The sequence below is a fragment of the Chroicocephalus ridibundus genome, chromosome 1 (assembly GCF_963924245.1).
Source record: "Chroicocephalus ridibundus chromosome 1, bChrRid1.1, whole genome shotgun sequence".
Taxonomy (NCBI): domain Eukaryota; kingdom Metazoa; phylum Chordata; class Aves; order Charadriiformes; family Laridae; genus Chroicocephalus; species Chroicocephalus ridibundus.
In genome coordinates this window covers 153,208,690-153,225,290 of record NC_086284.1, presented here as the reverse complement: position 1 = coordinate 153,225,290, position 16,601 = coordinate 153,208,690, and the positions used below count along the sequence as shown (strand labels likewise).

Sequence of the window (16,601 nt, the reverse complement as noted above, 5' to 3'; positions counted from 1 at the left end):
AAGCCTCCTTTAACTAACTTGGTAATAATAGTATGGTTTTAAAAGTACTTGTTTAGCCAATGCTGACTATATGCTTACACAGCTACCTCTGGCCTGGGGAAGATCGAAACCGCAATGGCTAAGTATAGAGGCCTCTAAAATATCTTCGTATATACAGTGCCTGAATACACAAACAGAACTGGTCTCTCTCCTGTCTACAGGAGCAATATTTTCCATAGGATTTGTATTGACAGAGGTTTTCCCCCTGGAGTTATGCATATGTATTAAAATAAAAATCCTCTAGAACTGCATCCATGTGCTGAACCCCATTCCACGACCACCTTCAACCTGATAGGAGAAATATAATCTCTTTCTGAAGAAAAGTAAGCGCTTTTTCATTTTGCGGTGTAGCAGGCTCCTGACTAGGGATCGGTTTTTTTGGTTTTTCTTTGTTGTTTTGGGGATTATTTTTTTTCCTTTTGTTTTTAAAGAGGGGAAGGAACTATTGCCAGGATTTCAGCCTTAGCTCTTGAGAACAGCTAGTGCGTGAAGGAGACATGCTCCCATCCTTGAAGGGTGGTAGGATCCACGGACTAAGCGACCAGAGCTGCACTAGCTGTTGGGCATACTGAGATGCATTCGCCTCTGTAAAGAGAGCACGTCTGTACTTAGTGTGAAGCTTGCTGCTGGGATAAACTCCTCTTTGTGCTCAGTGCTTTGTAGCCTGGTTTCTGGAGTGAAAAATCTCTGTCTCTTTTCGAGCCTGACCCCTGACTTCTCCGTGTGCATCCCTTTAAGCCTTCGACTCAAACTAGCGCGGTTGCTTCTGGGCAGCTGTGGGCAAAGCAGTTTTTCTGTTCCTCCTCTGTGAGTGTGATACCTCAAATATGCTGCTGCCCGATTCCCAGCTGTGGGCTAGTTTTGTACTGACACGACATATTCTTGGGTAAATGACAGATTTCTCCGAACTGGGGTTGGCGCTACTCGCGTTGCACGTAGCTGTAGGCAGTGCGTGACATTGTTCTGGTGGGAGCCAGGAGGTGGTAGGAGTGGCACACTGAATGCCTGCCCAAATTACGTGCTCCAGGGAGCAACACCTGGCTTATGAGACATGTGCAGATGTTGCGTAGGTGGTCCTCAGGCACTTGCAGATTTTCCTATCGTTTCTACCGTGGTTATCTATCCTGGCCCTGGATCGTTTGCTGGCACACCAACAACCCTGGAAACCCCCCAGCTTTCATAATAATAAGAACTTGTCCTTCCTTTTGGGATACAGCAGCTTCTTTAAATGTTTGTAACAATATGCAGCTGAATATATAGACAGTTCTTTCAACACCAAACCCCCATCTGACAAAATATATCTGCAGTTCCTGCACTCAAGCTGTGTTTTGAAACCCTTGTGTCTGCGAGGCCCATTCTTCAGGGAAATGGTATGGAGGGCGCAGAAATGAACATGCGCTGGGACCTTCTCAAACATTGTTGGGAGGCTCTGACAAGTTTCCTGTGCCATGCCTTGGGCACAGGGATATCAGTGATTATGTTTGAGACTTCTCTGATGACTTCCATGCAGACATCTCGAGCATTTCTTTGAACTTCCAAAAATAAGCCTTTCTATTCTCATAGGTACCTACTACTCTTAGTTTAAGCACGAAGCAGCTGAGGTGCAGAGGGGTGGCATAACTTGCCTGCAGTCGTGTGGTAAGCCCAGAACAGAATCTACTCCATTGTTTTTCCGGAGAGGTTCAAGTCACCAGAAGCTCCCATGCCGCTCTGGGACGTCTGAGTGCCTAGACTTTTAAAAATTCAAGCCGTAAGCCTCTTTATTTGCCTCACTCAGCTGCTGCTGATGCCCATTACATTGCATAGCTGCCCATGAGGACATCACACTGTGTAAGACACGGAGTGGTAATTTCTTGGACGAGCAATGTTATTTTGGTACTGCGTTGTAGTTCGGCACTTCTGTTCAGTGATGAGCTTGAAACTGTGTCTTGAAAATAGCAGTGACAGTGCAAGCAGGAAACAAGTACCTACCTGTGCTCCACACCTTCTCTGAGCCCAGTGGCAGTCAGCGCGACTACTCTGCTGAGAGCTGGAAAGGGATTTTTTTTCCACTCCGTTTGTGATTGTAGGACATCCTATACTGGTGACGGAGTTGACCAGAGCCCGTGAAGTTCAAAGGTCTGTAATGCTCATGCTAGGACAGTTTTGGTGCGGTGTCCAACTCAAACAGGAGTGGTTCCAGTTGTCACGGCCTGTCAGTTCCCTCTTTTCACTTGCATTGTAACGCTACACTAGAAAAATAAGATCCTTCTACTTCGTGCAGCTGCAAGTGAAACACTTCACTTCTTATCTTCACTTATCTTCAGTCTTACTGAACTGAGTGCCTCGCGTCTCCGTCAGTGGCCCCCTGGGTAGGGGACAGAAATACAGTCCCTGTTGACATCTGTGGGGAGTGCTGCTGTTAGATCAAGGGGTATGAGAGGATAAAGGAGCGGGGCTAGCAGGTATCTATAAAATAAAGTAGCGGGAGTGCTGGGATGGGGGTAGATACTGAGTTATGTATATATCTTACGAAGCTTTAACAATTTACAGGTGGCAGGTTGTATCTTTAGAATATCTTTATGGCGTATTTTACAATAATATTGTAAAATATAAAATCTCTGTAACATCCGGGTGAGCAAACTGTTTCACATTGGGATTCTGGATTGAAGTCTTGCGGGCCACAAACATTTGGGAGAATCATAATAGTTTCCAGATGCGTTTATTGTACATCTAGAAATCCACCTGTATAATGCGGCATGGTAATTGGGCCCTTCACAAGGCAGACCCTGCACAGAGGTGGAGTTGAAGCATGTTGTGTTTGAGGTGCATCTGCAGGGAACTGAGTGTGAGGACTAAGGGACAGGAGTCGTGGTCCAGGCCATAAGAGGTTGACCTAAAGAGAACAGTCATCAACTCCTTTCTCTTGCCAGTTGTGGAGAGCATTAAGAACGCAGCTTAACCTGCAGGAAAAACTAGAATATTTAAGATGGACATGGAGAAAAATTATTAGAAGTAAACTGGTAGTGGTTAGGTAGGGGGGCTGCAGGCTATACCATTAGGGAGAGTTTTAGGAAAAGGTAGAATAAACCCTTGTCAGGAATGATCCAAGTATATTTGATCCTGCCTCCATGCAGGATTTGGAAGGTGATCTCTGTAAGTCCCCGGTGTTTCAGTGATACCGTCAGTAGGGCTTTTCAAGGTTATCCGTGGACAGCAGGCTGTGTATAAATAGAAAGACTCGGGACTCCAAGAGTGAGGCTCTCCAGCGGCGTTACGCCTGGCACTCAGTTTATTAGGGTGAGAAGATGGAGCTGGAGCTGACTCTTCACCTGACCTTACATTTCTAGTGCTGCTAGCGAGTCACACAGGTCACATCCTACGCTACTAGTCACTGGTGACTCTGGGTCCCTTATCTTTGGATGGCAAAGCTCTCAAGCTATCTCGGAGAGCAGACTCATCCCTCTTCCAGAAGTTGGACACGCACAGAGTATCTTAAAGCTCATCATCCTTAATGAGCGATTATGAGCAGGCTAGGCCATTTGTCTCTTTATCCTGCTGTCTTAAAATTCTGCAAAAACAGTGTCCGTGTGGATGGAGAGAAGGAGACAGAGAGGGGCAAAAGACCTGATCCAAGAAAAAACAAAACAAATTACATTTATGCAGTATTCAAAGTTGCAAAACCAAAATCCCCAGCTTAGGCACCACCTAGCTCCTAGAGGCATCTAAATTCCACAAATGCCTCATTTGCCTTTTTCTCTGTGTTTGTTTGTCTGTGTTTTTTTATTTTTATTTTAACACCCCTCGGGTGCTGAGCGTTGTACTTACATGCCTGCCCAAAACTGCTTGAGTCTGATCACAATCCAGAAAGCAAGCATCCTTGGCCCCTTAGCCTCCCCGGGCGTATTTTGGAGCACACCTAGTGCACACACAGGACGCGATAAGATCGAAAACCCAGTGGCAGCTGCCACTTTCTTTTGAAACATCTTATAGCAGGCGAATGGTGGGAAGGCTCAGGGATCAAAACCTCCTGCTGCGTTTTATCCAACAGCTGCTTTATGCAACACGCCAAGAGGTTTCGGAAGGAGACGAGCCTCGGGAGTAAACACTCATGGTCTGTAGCCATTGCTTCCTTCGTCTACTCTCTTTCTTGCACCGAATCTGGAGTAATCATCCACAGTGTAGCGCGGCGTGTATGGGGATAGTGAAGAGCGGCCCTTTCTCCTGGCCCTCGCCTGAGGGATAGTGCTTAGTGCCTTCTCCGGGAGGGGTAGGTTTGAAGTGCCACAAAGGGAGGGAGGAATTAAAGCCGGTCTCCCACTTCCTTAGGCTACTGTTCAAAGCAGGGCACACCGCTGCTTCCTCCGGGTATGACTTGCTTGCTTGCACGCAAGCGGGAGCGCGGCAATTTGACAGTAGAGGAGAAGCATCTAATTTTGGGTCACGTGTGAGCGTAGGCAGTTCCCGGTAGCTTTGAGCAAGGTATGGAGCTCCTCAGGCAGGAAAGCCGGCGGCGTTCCCCTTCTGGCCAGCCCGTGCTAAGTGTGCCGACAGTAAGTGGTTCCGTGCCCAGCAAGAAGTTGTTTTGGAGCCTCAGAGGTGTCTGACTCTTCTTGGAGGCCACAAAAGCACCGAGGACCCTAACCCTGGGATCCACCCTTGGAGCAAGGCCCTTAGGAGCCGGCTGTTGCAGAACGCGCGTCTTCAGTGCCAAGTCTTTCTTGGAGCTTGCTGCGTGTGACTTGTGCAAGACCTCCTGCGTGTTGGCTTTGCAGAGCCAAAGCCCAGCCTGGCCGGTGGACCACATCCCTGCCTGCTCCTTGGTTTTTCAGTTCGGCGAGGCTCATGGGGCTGGAATCAGTTGCTTTTTCTCAAGCTGTTAGGAAAAAAACAAAAACAAAACCGAAAAGACTTCTAGTGTTGCTAGTGGAAAAGCGTTTCTGTTCATTGAACGGTGCTGGAATGGGACTGGACTAACCGGGAGGCTGGTGTCCGTCCTGTAGGACAGAGAGGAGACATGCCGCACGCCCAGCCCAGCCCTGGTTTCGCTGGATCCATCTGCGGTGGTTTAGGTTTCTGGCTGAGCCTGTCTGAAAGCGGCACAGAGCAAAACACAAAGAGAGGGAGGGTCGTAAGTACCCCCATTCTCTCCTGATAATCCCTTAAAAAATAATTGCAGGCCTAAACCTCTGGCCTCCAGCAAATTTTCCACTCGATTAGAAGCTTTTGTGAAGCTGGGGAAAGGGACACGCAGACTTGCACATTGTGCCGCTGCCCGAAACTTCCAGCTGGGATTTTTTCCATCAAAAGGGGATTTTAGTAAAACCATTATAAGGGGCTTAGTCACAGAAAAGCAGTTGAGCTGAGACAGGGGTAGATTAGCTTTAACATGCTTGTTTTTGGCACTAGGGACAGGGTGGAAGTTACACCCAGCCGCTCACATGTGGCCTCCCCCGGTCTGGCTGAGTCCCTGGCAGGTGTGTGTGGGAGATGATGACCCCTTCATGTCCCCCTGATGACCCCCCCCCGGCACACCGCGTCTGAATCTGGCAGAGGTGAAGGAAAGGGGAGAGCGGGCAGCCCTGGTGCAAGTCCTCACACCATGTGGTCTGGGTCTGGAAACCAAAGGTCGCTGCCGCTCGGGTTGGTCTTTGGTGTGGTCTGGGAGAGGTTTTGCTAATGGACAGGTGCCTCTTAGGAAGGAACACCATGAGGGGGGGTAGCATTTGTAGCCTTAAGGACCGTGTCCTGCCCCTGCCTTTGATCTGCATGGGTGGTCCCCAAGCATTGAGCATCGCTGCAGGGACAGTCCTGGTGAAGATGTAGATAGAGCAGCTGGGAGAGCTGCAATCCGAGCCGTACCTGTTGTTGTGACGGCCTTCAGGGCTGTCAAGGCGGTGCTTTTTGTCAGCTCAGCATTTGTTTGGTGAGACTCGCCGTTGCCTGAAATAAAACCCGCGACGGCTATGTTGGAGTGGTTCCTGCTGCTGGGAGCTCTTCCACAGCCCACCCTACAAGCGCTTCTGGGGGCTCCCTGGTGCGGGAAGAGTAGGAAGATGTCCTCTGCACTTAGTGTTTCTCTGTCCTGATCCTCCCTCTCCAGGGTTACACAAGGCTGGAAAACTCATTTCAGGTTTTGTTGTTCCAAGTGGCAGAAGCCAGCGGGACTGGAGACGGGAGACGTGGCCACCAGGTGCTGTTTGCTGTTTTCATGGATTTGGGATGTAACCTTAGTCAGGTTGCTTCTGCCTCCCTTTCCCCATTGGTGATGATACTTCCCTTTCTGATATCTGTGCATGTAATGAGCCATGCAGAAGCTAATTATTAATTCTAGTAAATTATTGGTATAGCTGCTCCTGAAAAAGACATGAACACTGGATCAGCAGCAACAGTGTGAGAAGTGAAGAAAAAAAAATATTAAAGTTTAGGTGCTAAAAAGGACATGCGCGTCCAGCTCCAGATACCTTAATCACTACGGAGGTATCTCACAGAGTAACCGTGCCAACAACATAGCAAAGCCCTACACAACAAAACTGAACTAAAATAATCCAAGCATTTAAGTTTGACCCTGCTCTGTTACCATTCTCATGCTTGCATGCTTTAAAAAAAAAAAAAAAAGTCTTAAAACAAACAAGAAAATTATTTTCTTAGTGTCTTAGACATCTTAGCTATTGATGTCAAGAGATGCAGACTTCAGGCAGCAGAAGTACTGAATCTAGGATTGGTGTACTCTAGAAAACACCTGGTTCAGGCCGAGGCAGAGGGGTCTCATGCAATGATGGGGTGCGTCAACCAGTGGTCCAGCAGCAGTCCCTCTACACCAGCTGTGGCTTCCCGTTTTGGTTTATGGTGCAAACCCTCAGTAATGGTTTTTCAACCAAAAGAGGGGAGATTTGGATTAGATATCAGGAAGAAATTCTTTGCTGTGAGGGTGGTGAGGCACTGGAACAGGTTGCCCAGAGAAGTTGTGGATGCCCCATCCCTGGAAGTGTTCAAGGCCAGGCTGGATGGGGCTTTGAGCAGCCTGGTCTAGTGGGAGGTGTCCCTGCCCATGGCAGGGGGGTTGGAACTAGACGATCTTTAAGGTCCCTTCGAACCCGAACCATTCTATGAGTCTATGACCGTTCATCACCATCAAGTACTGATGATGATGATGATGAGCAGCAATGGAGTTCATCACCCCTGCGTAGCTTTCACCTGGCTCGTGCCAGTGCAGAGGTGGTCCAGGACTGCCGAACGGGCTCTCCTCTCGCCCATCCCATTTCTCACCCTGCTTCAGGTGACACACCACACCCACACCCCCCCACCATGCGACACACGTTCCCTGCCGGGGACGTCAGCCCCGTGAGAATTAATTAATTTTAATTAATTAATGTGAGGTTGAATTAATTAACGGGTACTGTGGGGTGTCTTGGCCTGGCATGGGTCAACCCGCCGCCCATCCCCGGGGAGCCGGGGCTCCGCTGGGGCCCGTGGGCTCCAGCTCCCCCCAGCTCCCCGGGGATGGGCGGCGGGTTGAGCCGGTACCGGGCGGGCGGCGGCACTCGGCGGGCAATGCTGCCGCCTGGCGGAACGGAGCGGCCGCTGCAGGCGGAGAACGGCGGCGGGGGGAGCCGGCGGATCCCCAGAGATGCTGCGAGGTGGGGGGAGAAACCTTGGGGCTGCCGGTGGCTGTGCGGCTCCGGATAAGGGATGGGGATGGAGGTGGAGATAAGGGATGGGGATGGAGATAGGGGATGCAGATAAGGGATGGGGATGAGGATGCTTCACCCAGCTCACGCCAGTGCTAAAACCCCACCAGCATCCTAGGCAGCGTTTGCTTTTCTGTCCTACGACGTCGTCCCCGTACGGTTTTACCGGGTGATGAGTTGGCCCGATGGATCTCATTGTCCTTGTCACCTCCGGCTAACCCCACACAGAGATCGGTGGGGCATAGGGCGCTTCGGCCAAGTGGACGGAGATTTGCCGGAGCCAAGAGGCAGGCGTTGCATCCCAGGCGGCTCCACAAGCCTGGAGGAGCTATAGGACTCCACCTTGCTTGTGGCACAAGTAGCCTTGGAGGACTTCTCGATATGCAGCAAAAGGAGTTTATAGGGTTGAAGGACACATGTGCTTCACGCTGAAGCTGGGGGTGCTGGGCATGCAACTGTGGCTGTCGTGAAATGCGATAATGGCAGGGTTTTATTGTTACTGGGTGCTTGGCATTTTAGCTCGGCACCAACAAGGAGAGAGGCTGCTGGCCACAAAGCTGGGATCGATAATGCTCGTGTGGTGCTGTCTGTACACCCTTGGTGGCAACCTGCCAAGCCCAGGGGTTGTAAAGCTGGGATATGTTGAGGGGGAAAGGAGGGGAAGGACAGGGAGGAAGAAGATGAACCTCAGATAAAATTTTGGGTTTTTTTTTCTTAAAGCTGGGAGGGGACACTGCTTCATCTTCAAATCACTAAACTGTGCCCAGACAGACAAGACTCAAAGGAAGGAAAATAACTAGGAGTTGCTCGGTTTTAGATCCGGGTTAGCAGAAGAGGAGTTTGGTTTATGTCTCAGTAACCCTCTCATGTGGACATACTTGCTCAGGGCATGTGTCCAGGCCCTGGTATTAAACTTTTGACACCCTTTCCAAAACGCGCCCCAGGTTTTTAGGAAATCTTTTAGGAAAAATCCCATTTCCGTTCATCTTTCTGTCGTAAGGACAGATCGAATTTGGATCATTTGAAATCTCGGCGGTGCTGTTTCAGGTTGGGCTGCCGTTGAGCCAATGCATTTGGTAGATTTAATTAAAGAAGGGGGAGAAGAAGCACTAGCGTCCCTGCCAAACGTGGCTGGAGTCTTAAGTTCTGGCACAGGAGCCTGACGAACCTTCTCCAGCTCTTTTCTTCCGAGCAGCTTGGGGCTGGGGAATTGAGCGGGCCGGCCTGGCTGGCTGGCTGCGGTGGGGATCGTCATGTAGCCCAGCCAGCAGCTCTGGCGCGGGGCCTCGCTGATGTCCTGAGGGGTCCTCACGTCCAGCCCGCACCACCCAGTTGAGATTATCCATTAGCTTTTTAGTCCCCAAAAGGCGCTACTAAAGAGCTGATGGCTAAAAGAGTGGGATTTAAGGTAGAGGAAGGAAAGAGAGAAAACAAAAAAGGGTCCACTTTGCTAGAAGCATCCTGCGTACATACGTAGTGAGGCTGCCAGATGCGAGGGCCACCTGCCCTTGAGCTGTTAATGGCAGCCCATACTAACTTCCAGCTTTGGTTCCAAAAACTTTGGGTGTCGTGGCCACCCAGCTCTCATTTTAACTCTTCCCTGACCACCAAAGGGCAGGTTCAGTAGTGAGCTCCGTACTGTCTAGCACGGAGATCACCTCTGGTCCTAGCACAGGCCCCAGGCGCTCTGTGTGACAGCTGCCCCGTGACCCCGTTATTTATTAACAGGCAAACAAAGGACCCCAGAATCACCACGACAAACTGATTCAGCCGAACCCACAGTGTGGAGTGGGAAGGTATAAAATGTATAAATCTGTCATGCAGGGACCTCCCATACGCTAGTCCAAGGGCAGTAGGACCCAGGTGGAGCTGCTTTTTCCTCCCCATCTCCTGGGGTGAGGAAACAGCCACCGGCTCCAGGACCAGGGAAACAGCTGCCACAGCAGACCAGGGACCCCCACGCACACAAGGACTCTGCTGCAGCTTGCAAGATGGTGGCATCCCCCACCTTGATGCTCCTTGGTCCGCGGCCACCTCCTCTCTCACCCGGTCCCTTCATCCCCTGCTTTGTGTCGCTCCTGCTCTGCTCCGCTTCCTGATGCCACCTCTCAAGCATGTCCCTCTTGCTCCCCAGAGCCACCGGTCCATAAAGTGGGTCCCTGCTTCATCCTCCATCCTTCGTGCCGCGGCTTGTGGGGCTGTAGGCAGGGGTCCCTGCTGCCCCAACCAGCATGGCTAGGTGGGCTGGGAGTGCTTTTGCTGGGCACAGGGGCGAAGGCTGGCAGCAACGCCACCGCTGGGGCACAGAGGGCTCGCAGACACAGACGGGAGACTTCCAGCTCACTTACAAATAGTGGTGGTTGTTGTTGTTTTGGTTTTCGTGTTTTGTTGGTGTTTTTTTTTTTTTTTTATGGTTTTCTACCCCAGTTGCCAACTGAGTCATGTTCAAAAATTGAAGAGCGGCTGGAGAGTGAAAATTAAGTTTCCTTGTTACCCTGAGGAGTCATGTGGTAATTGGTCTACAGTCGTTGGCAATGGATTATTTATTTTAAGGAACCCTTCTCTTTGCTAGTAAACACATGCGTTCCCCCAGCCCTGGCCTCGCTGGACAGGGAGGACTGCCTCTGTGCCCGAGGAGGTGCTGTCACCTTGGGGCACGAGAGGAAGGCATGAGGAGCACTTGCTCCATCTACGGAAACAGCCCAGAGCATCTGACTGCTGGGCTTTGGGGAAACTGTTTTTGGCAGCTTCCTTAGGCTTGGGTTCCCCTTAAAGAGCATGGCAGGCCGTGTGGGCAATGTTTTTGGCTTTAGGTTTTTTGGTTTTTTTTTTTTAAGTTTGGAGAGGAAGTTTGGGGTGGGTTTTTTTTAAGGGGGAAAAAAAAAAATAAATCCTGCCCTAGATCTGATTACAGAACTTACGAGCACACACATGATATTTAGACCTAGATGCCCCACTCTTATCCATGTGAACTGGGGGCTTAATGAGGAGGTGCCATTTTCATTCAAATCAAACAGGAACAAATCTAGGCCGTACCTCTAACCATACCTCTCTTGGGAGAGATGTATCATTCCCCATCCCTGGCTGGAATGGCTGCCTACCCCAGGAACACTTACATTTTCAGCGGTAATGGGAACCTGATCTGGAATTCCCGTTGTTTATAATGTTGATACATACGCCCTCTTTTTTGGTCAAGAAGTTACTCTAAACTTTTTTCTTAACGCAGGAAGGAGAGACCCCACACCTCCCTCCTAGGAAAGGAAGATGGATATAGTGTCAGGCTCAATTAGATCCAATTGTGGTGGCTTTCCCTAAAGCGAACAATGCAGCTTTTGTGATTGGACTCTCACCAGAAAGCTTGGAAGTCTTGGAAAGAAGCGGGGGGGGGGGGGGAAACAACAGGCACCTCAAAGTCCAAACCTTGAGATGGTCCAGGTCCTTAGGATGCAGAGGAGATAGTGTTTCTTCATAAGAGGGCTGGGTTTGGGTGCTATTTTCCCCTTTGAAATGATGTAAAAGGGGGTGAGGGGCCTCGAGCTGGCAACAAAGAAGTCCAGCCTGAACCAAAAAATACCTGTGGAGGCAGAAGCTCAGCACCCCGGCCAGGAGGGGACCTCATTTGGTAGGACATCCGACCCACCTGGAGCAGCAGCCCAGCGAGGGCTGCTGGAGCCGGGTAGCGCAGGGAAGGGGGGGAACAAAGTGGCCTGCTCAGCGCTGGAAGTGCTTAAAATGCAAATATTCAGGAACTTCAGACCATCCCACCCCCACCCACACCCCCCCACACCCCCCCGCCTCCTCCTCGGCGCGGAGGAAAAGCAGCTTAAATACAGCCAGGCCTGGAGAGGAATGTTAAAAAGAGGGGAAGAATCGCCCTCCTCCTTTCCATAGGGACCCGGGCCCGGCCGGATTGAGTATGCATGACTGAGCAAGCGAGCAAGGACAGCTCTTCTTTTAACTTTCCTGAACAATGGCTCCCGGCTCCTTCCACCATTTCGCATTCCCCCTCCTTGGAGGCAGGAAGGGGGCAGAGGGAGCCCCGCCGCCGGGTTGGGGCGGGGGGGGGGTGGCGGACACGGGGGGGGGGGACGACACACACCGGCTTTGTCGCTGCCCTGTAAACACCGCTTAAGCTCCATCGCCAGCGACAATAATAATAAAAAAATTAAAAAAAAAAACAACCCCAAAACACAAAAACCACCACATCGTGGAAGGCTGAAAAGGGACCGCGTCGGGTTAAAAGTCATACATTGAGGAGAAAGATTATGGTGTAGGACAAAGGACACCTTAGATTAGTCAAACTATTTTTTTTTTTTTTTAACATGTTCGCACTTTACTTCCTCTTTACTCTTTGCCTGGGGACTGGAAACGGAGACATTTCAGATTCCCCAGGTCCTCGTGCGCTGGCGAGGGCAGTTTTTGGTGGTTGTCACTGCTGGGAAATGTTTTTATTTGATGGGTCTTTCACGCAGGGTGGGCTGCAATTTAAGTAAATCACAAAAACAACCCTTTGCCATCTAACTGGAGCTTTAAAAAAATTATGAAACACAGCCCTTCTGCCCCCCTTCCCGAATGTCTTCCCCTACCATCGAACACTCGATTCGCTTTTGCTAGCGAGCACTTCAGCACTTTTGGTTTGTCTGACCTCAAACCGAGCTGACATCCCGCACCAACGGGCAGCTGCACCCGCTTTCTCCCCACAGAGCGCCCTTGCAGCCAAGGGTGGTCCTACACCAAACCCCTTCCTCATGAACTCTTCACCATGATGTTACTCAACATCCTGCAGAGGAGGCACCAGGCTCTCTTTCTTCCTTCCTCCTCCTCCTTCTCCATCACTCACTGGAACAAGAGCAAGAAGCCCCAAACCCCCAGCGTGAGCCGCACGGCATACTTACCGAACCCAACACATAGACAGATAGATACCTGTCTTTAAAAAGCACAGACAACACAGATACGGCTTTTTGTTGGTTTTTTTTCAAAAACATACTTCATATTTCCTCTTTTATTATATAAATATGTTTAACCTTTTACTGTAAGAATATAAAATGTTTTAAAGAGGATCTTTGTTATTTTTTTTATACAAATTCACAAACAGTACAATTAATCCATAGGGGGTCTCTGGGTTTGCGTTAACTCCGTGGTCTGGCCTGTTACTGTGGAGGATTTGAGATTTTGAACAATGAGCAAAAAAAAAAAGCCAAGATATCTTCCTTTAAAAAAAAAAAAAAAGCCACAAAAAACAAACTTACTCTTCCTCTTTAAAATAATAATTAAAAAAAAATATCTAAAAGACCCAGCTCCATTTTATTGACAGAAAAGAGATAAGACAGATGAACTTCAGTCTCCTCCCCTTCACATTGCAGCCTCGGGGCCTGCAGGCCAGCTCTGCTCCTCTCCACCTACAAACAGGAAGCCTCGCATGGTGACCTTTTGTAGGTGATTTGGGAGGGGAGGGGAAAGCATTTGCATATATCTATATATATAATTATTATTTTTAAAAAAAAAAAACAAAACTTGCATTTTACACATTTCTGTTAACAGTAGCTCAATCCTCAGCGTGGATTCTCACATGTCACACATTTGTGCTAGAAGAGTAAAAATGCAGAAGCACAGTTCGGGTCCCCAGTCCCCAGCGAGGAGGGAGGGAGGGAGAGGCACAACCAGAACGTGAAGGTGGGACACAATAGGGTAATCTTAAAAAACAAAACAAAAGTTAAAGAAAAAGGTTGGGGGGGAGAACATCGAGAAAAAGAACAAACCCAAGGGGTGTTATTCCAGTCTAGGCACAAAAATGTTTCAGTCTCAAAATCTCTTTCCTGTAAGAATTCCAGGGCTTTTGAGGAGAGAAAAAAAAAAAAAGTAACAAATTAAAACGAGGTAGCCAGACATCATATATATATTTATATATATAGAATATATTCAGCAGAAAAAAAATGTACTTAAAAATCCACAAGAACAGCAACTTCAAATGTCTTTAAAAATAAAACCATGTAAGAAAATGAATACTGTGAAGAGGAGAATGAGTGAGGAAAACTGGGATCAGTTACAGGATGTAAGCAAGGGATAGATGGGAGAGTAAGAGGCTGTTTTTGTAGCAGTAATTTTTTTTATGCATTTCAAAATAAAAACAGGTCACAGTATCTCAAATGAAGCAGAAATGAAGCTGGAGATTCTTCCTCAAGTCCCCTGGGTAGAGGGGAGCTCGCCACCCCTTCTACCCGCTCACCCCCAACCAAAGAGGAATGGATATGTAGCTGGATATGTCTATCCCTGGTGACAAGAAGGAGGGGAGAAAAAGAGAGAATGATGAAAGGGAAGATGGGTCTCGGTAACTCTCAGTGTCCCCCCAGTGCAGGGAAGGCTTATGAGACTGGGGTCTGTGCCCAGTCCCCACAGAGATAGGGGAAGGAGGAAATGGTATCTTCATCTCCAGTAGAGAGATGGGGAGAGAGAATGGAGTGCCTAGGCTTTTCCATTAACCGTAGTGCAGGGTGACACGGAAACATACTGACAAAAGGAGAGGCTGTAGCTATCCCTAGTCTCAGTGCAGTGGAAAACTGGAATAGTGGGAGGTTGTATCCACCCACAGCAGAGAATAACATAGAACTGGAGATTGAAAACAGATAAAAAAAAAATAAAAAAAATCAATGTACCTAGGGAGCAGTATTTCTGTCACAATTCCCAGTTGACAGGGGAGGGGCAAGCGCAGAGGTGGAATGGTCATTTTACCAAAAGCTGTGTCTGTGCCCAGCGCAGGATGACTGGGTGGCCGGGCACATAAGTGTAACTAGGAAGCCTTTTCTGCTGTTGTTATTGTTTGTTCCCATCTCCATTCCCACTCTCCTTTATATAAACCAAAAATAATCTATTCTGAATACATGGCAGAACAAGGGTCTGTCTTTATCCATCCTTAGTGCATGAGGGGATGGAATCAGGGAGTGGGGATAAAGAGGGGTGTCTCTAGCCCCAGTGCATAAGAGTGTGGGCTTCTACCTTTTCCGCAGGGAAGGATGCTGTGGGGGAAGGGGGAGCTCTGTCTCCCCAGCTGGAGGCATGACCTGGAAAAAGGATAGGTGCTTTTTCTCTCTCTCTTCCCACCCCCCCTTCCTCCTCCTCCTCCTCCTCCAGAGCAAGGGTAGGTAGGCAGCACAGAAAGGTTGAGGATATACTCTCTTTCTCTATGCTCCCCCCTCTGGTGCCAGGGTGTGTGGGTAGCATGGCTCTGTGCGTGCCCCTCTCTCTCTTTCTCTCCTCCATTGCAGCAGTCAGTCAGTCAGTGAGTCCCTCCAGAGGAGATGGAGGTCTCGGGGTGCCCCCCTCCTCTCACCTGACCTTCTCACTCTCAGTCATTTCCCAAAGTCCCAGGTTGAGCACCTTGAGGCAGGGCAGCTGGGTGATGCGCTCCAAGCCCCGCTTCGTAATGCGGGTGCAGCCGTAGAGATCGATGCCTGTGAGCTGGCTGAGGTGTTCGGCGATGAGCTCCAGGCCCTTGTCAGTGATGCGGACGCACTGGCCGATGTTGAGGGTGCGGAGCCCGTGCATCTGCCGCACCATGCGGTTGATGCCCTCGTCGCTAATGTGGCAGGAGCAGAGGGAGAGGGAGCGCAGCCCGTCCAGGCCCTGTGCGATATAGGCTAGGCTCTGGTCCCCCACCTTGTCGCAGAAGGAGACGTCGAGGCCGGACAGCCGCAGGCTGCCCATGGCCAGATGCATGATGCCCGTGTCGCTGATGTTGTCGCAGGAGCGCAGGTTGAGGCTGCGCAGGCTGCTCATGTGCGACAGGTGCAGCAGCCCCGCGTCCGAGATGCCCCCGCAGAAGCTGAGGTTGAGCTGGCGGAGGCGGCCCAGCCCGCGGGCCAGGTGCTTGAGCGAGAGGTCGCTGAGCTTCTGGCAGTCCTGCAGCGTGAGCTGCTCCAGGCCCAGGCAGCCCTCGGCCGCGCTGCGTGTCATGCCCGCCAGGTGCCCAATGCCCACGTCGGAGAGGTGCCGGCAGGAGCGCAGGTTGAGGCTCTTGAGGCGCTGCAGGCCCCAGGCGATGAGGAGGAGGCCGGTGTTGGTGATGTTGCTGCAGCCCCCCAGCTCCAGCACCTCCAGGCCCTTGAGGTACTGGGCGATGCGGCCCAGGCTGCTGTCCGTGATCTGCTTGCAGAGGCTCAGGTTGAGCGAGCGCAGGGAGCTGATCTCTGCCACGAAGGCGTGGCCCAGCCCGTTGTCGGTGAGGTTGTAGCAGCCGCTGAGGTTGAGGCTCTCGATGTCCGCCATGCCCTGGATCACGTAGCTCAGGCTGCGCCGCAGCGACAGGATCTGCACCCGCCGGATGCCCCGCGCCGCCAGGCTGGGGAAGAGCGAGGGGTTGGCGCGGCGCAGGTGCAGCTTGGCCTCCACGCCCCGCCAGACCGAGCGGTGGTAGGCGGCGTCCCGCCAGGCCGTGCACACCTGCGCCGCCCGGCCCTTGTCCCGCACCTCCAGGTACCCGAAGATCATGGCCAGCAGCTCGGGGAACAGGCACGAGATGTGCGTTTCCATCGCACGCCCGCCCCCGGCCGCCCCCGCCGGCGCCGCGCTCCTCCTCGCCGCCGGGCCCGGCCCGCTTCCGCTCGGGGCCCGCCCGCCTTCCGCTCCGCTCCGCGCCGTGCCGCGCTCCTCCTCGCCGCCGCCGCCTCCCTCACATCGCCGGCCCGGGCGGCGCGGCCCGGCCCGCGGGAGACGCTGCTGCGCGACCGCCGGCCCGGCCCGGCCCGGCCCCGCGCCCTGCGGCCGCCGCCGCCGCCTCCTCTACCGCCGCGCCGGGCGGGCCGCGCCGCCGCTGCCGCCGCGCTGCTGCGGCCGCGCCGCCCCGTGCCGCATCGTGCCGCCTCCCGGCGGGCGGGCGGGTGCGCCCCGACGGCGGCG

General features: G+C 51.5%; 2 protein-coding genes across 3 annotated transcripts in view; one reads left to right on the top strand and one right to left on the bottom strand.

Moving 5' to 3' along the window:
• The window catches only part of WNT5B (Wnt family member 5B), a 74,379-nt gene that overhangs the window by 20,515 nt on the left and 37,263 nt on the right, over window positions 1-16,601 (top strand). The gene's annotated exons all lie outside the window — the stretch shown is intronic.
• Window positions 12,716-16,417, bottom strand: FBXL14 (F-box and leucine rich repeat protein 14). Its single transcript, XM_063318560.1, has one exon. The coding sequence runs from the start codon at window positions 16,233-16,235 to the stop codon at window positions 15,033-15,035; it is 1,203 nt and encodes a 400-aa protein (XP_063174630.1). The 5' UTR covers window positions 16,236-16,417; the 3' UTR covers window positions 12,716-15,032.

Bases quoted from the DNA above. Each gene is read 5' to 3' on its own strand.
- FBXL14 (XM_063318560.1), bottom strand. From the start codon at position 16,235: ATGGAAACGCACATCTCGTGCCTGTTCCCCGAGCTGCTGGCCATGATC.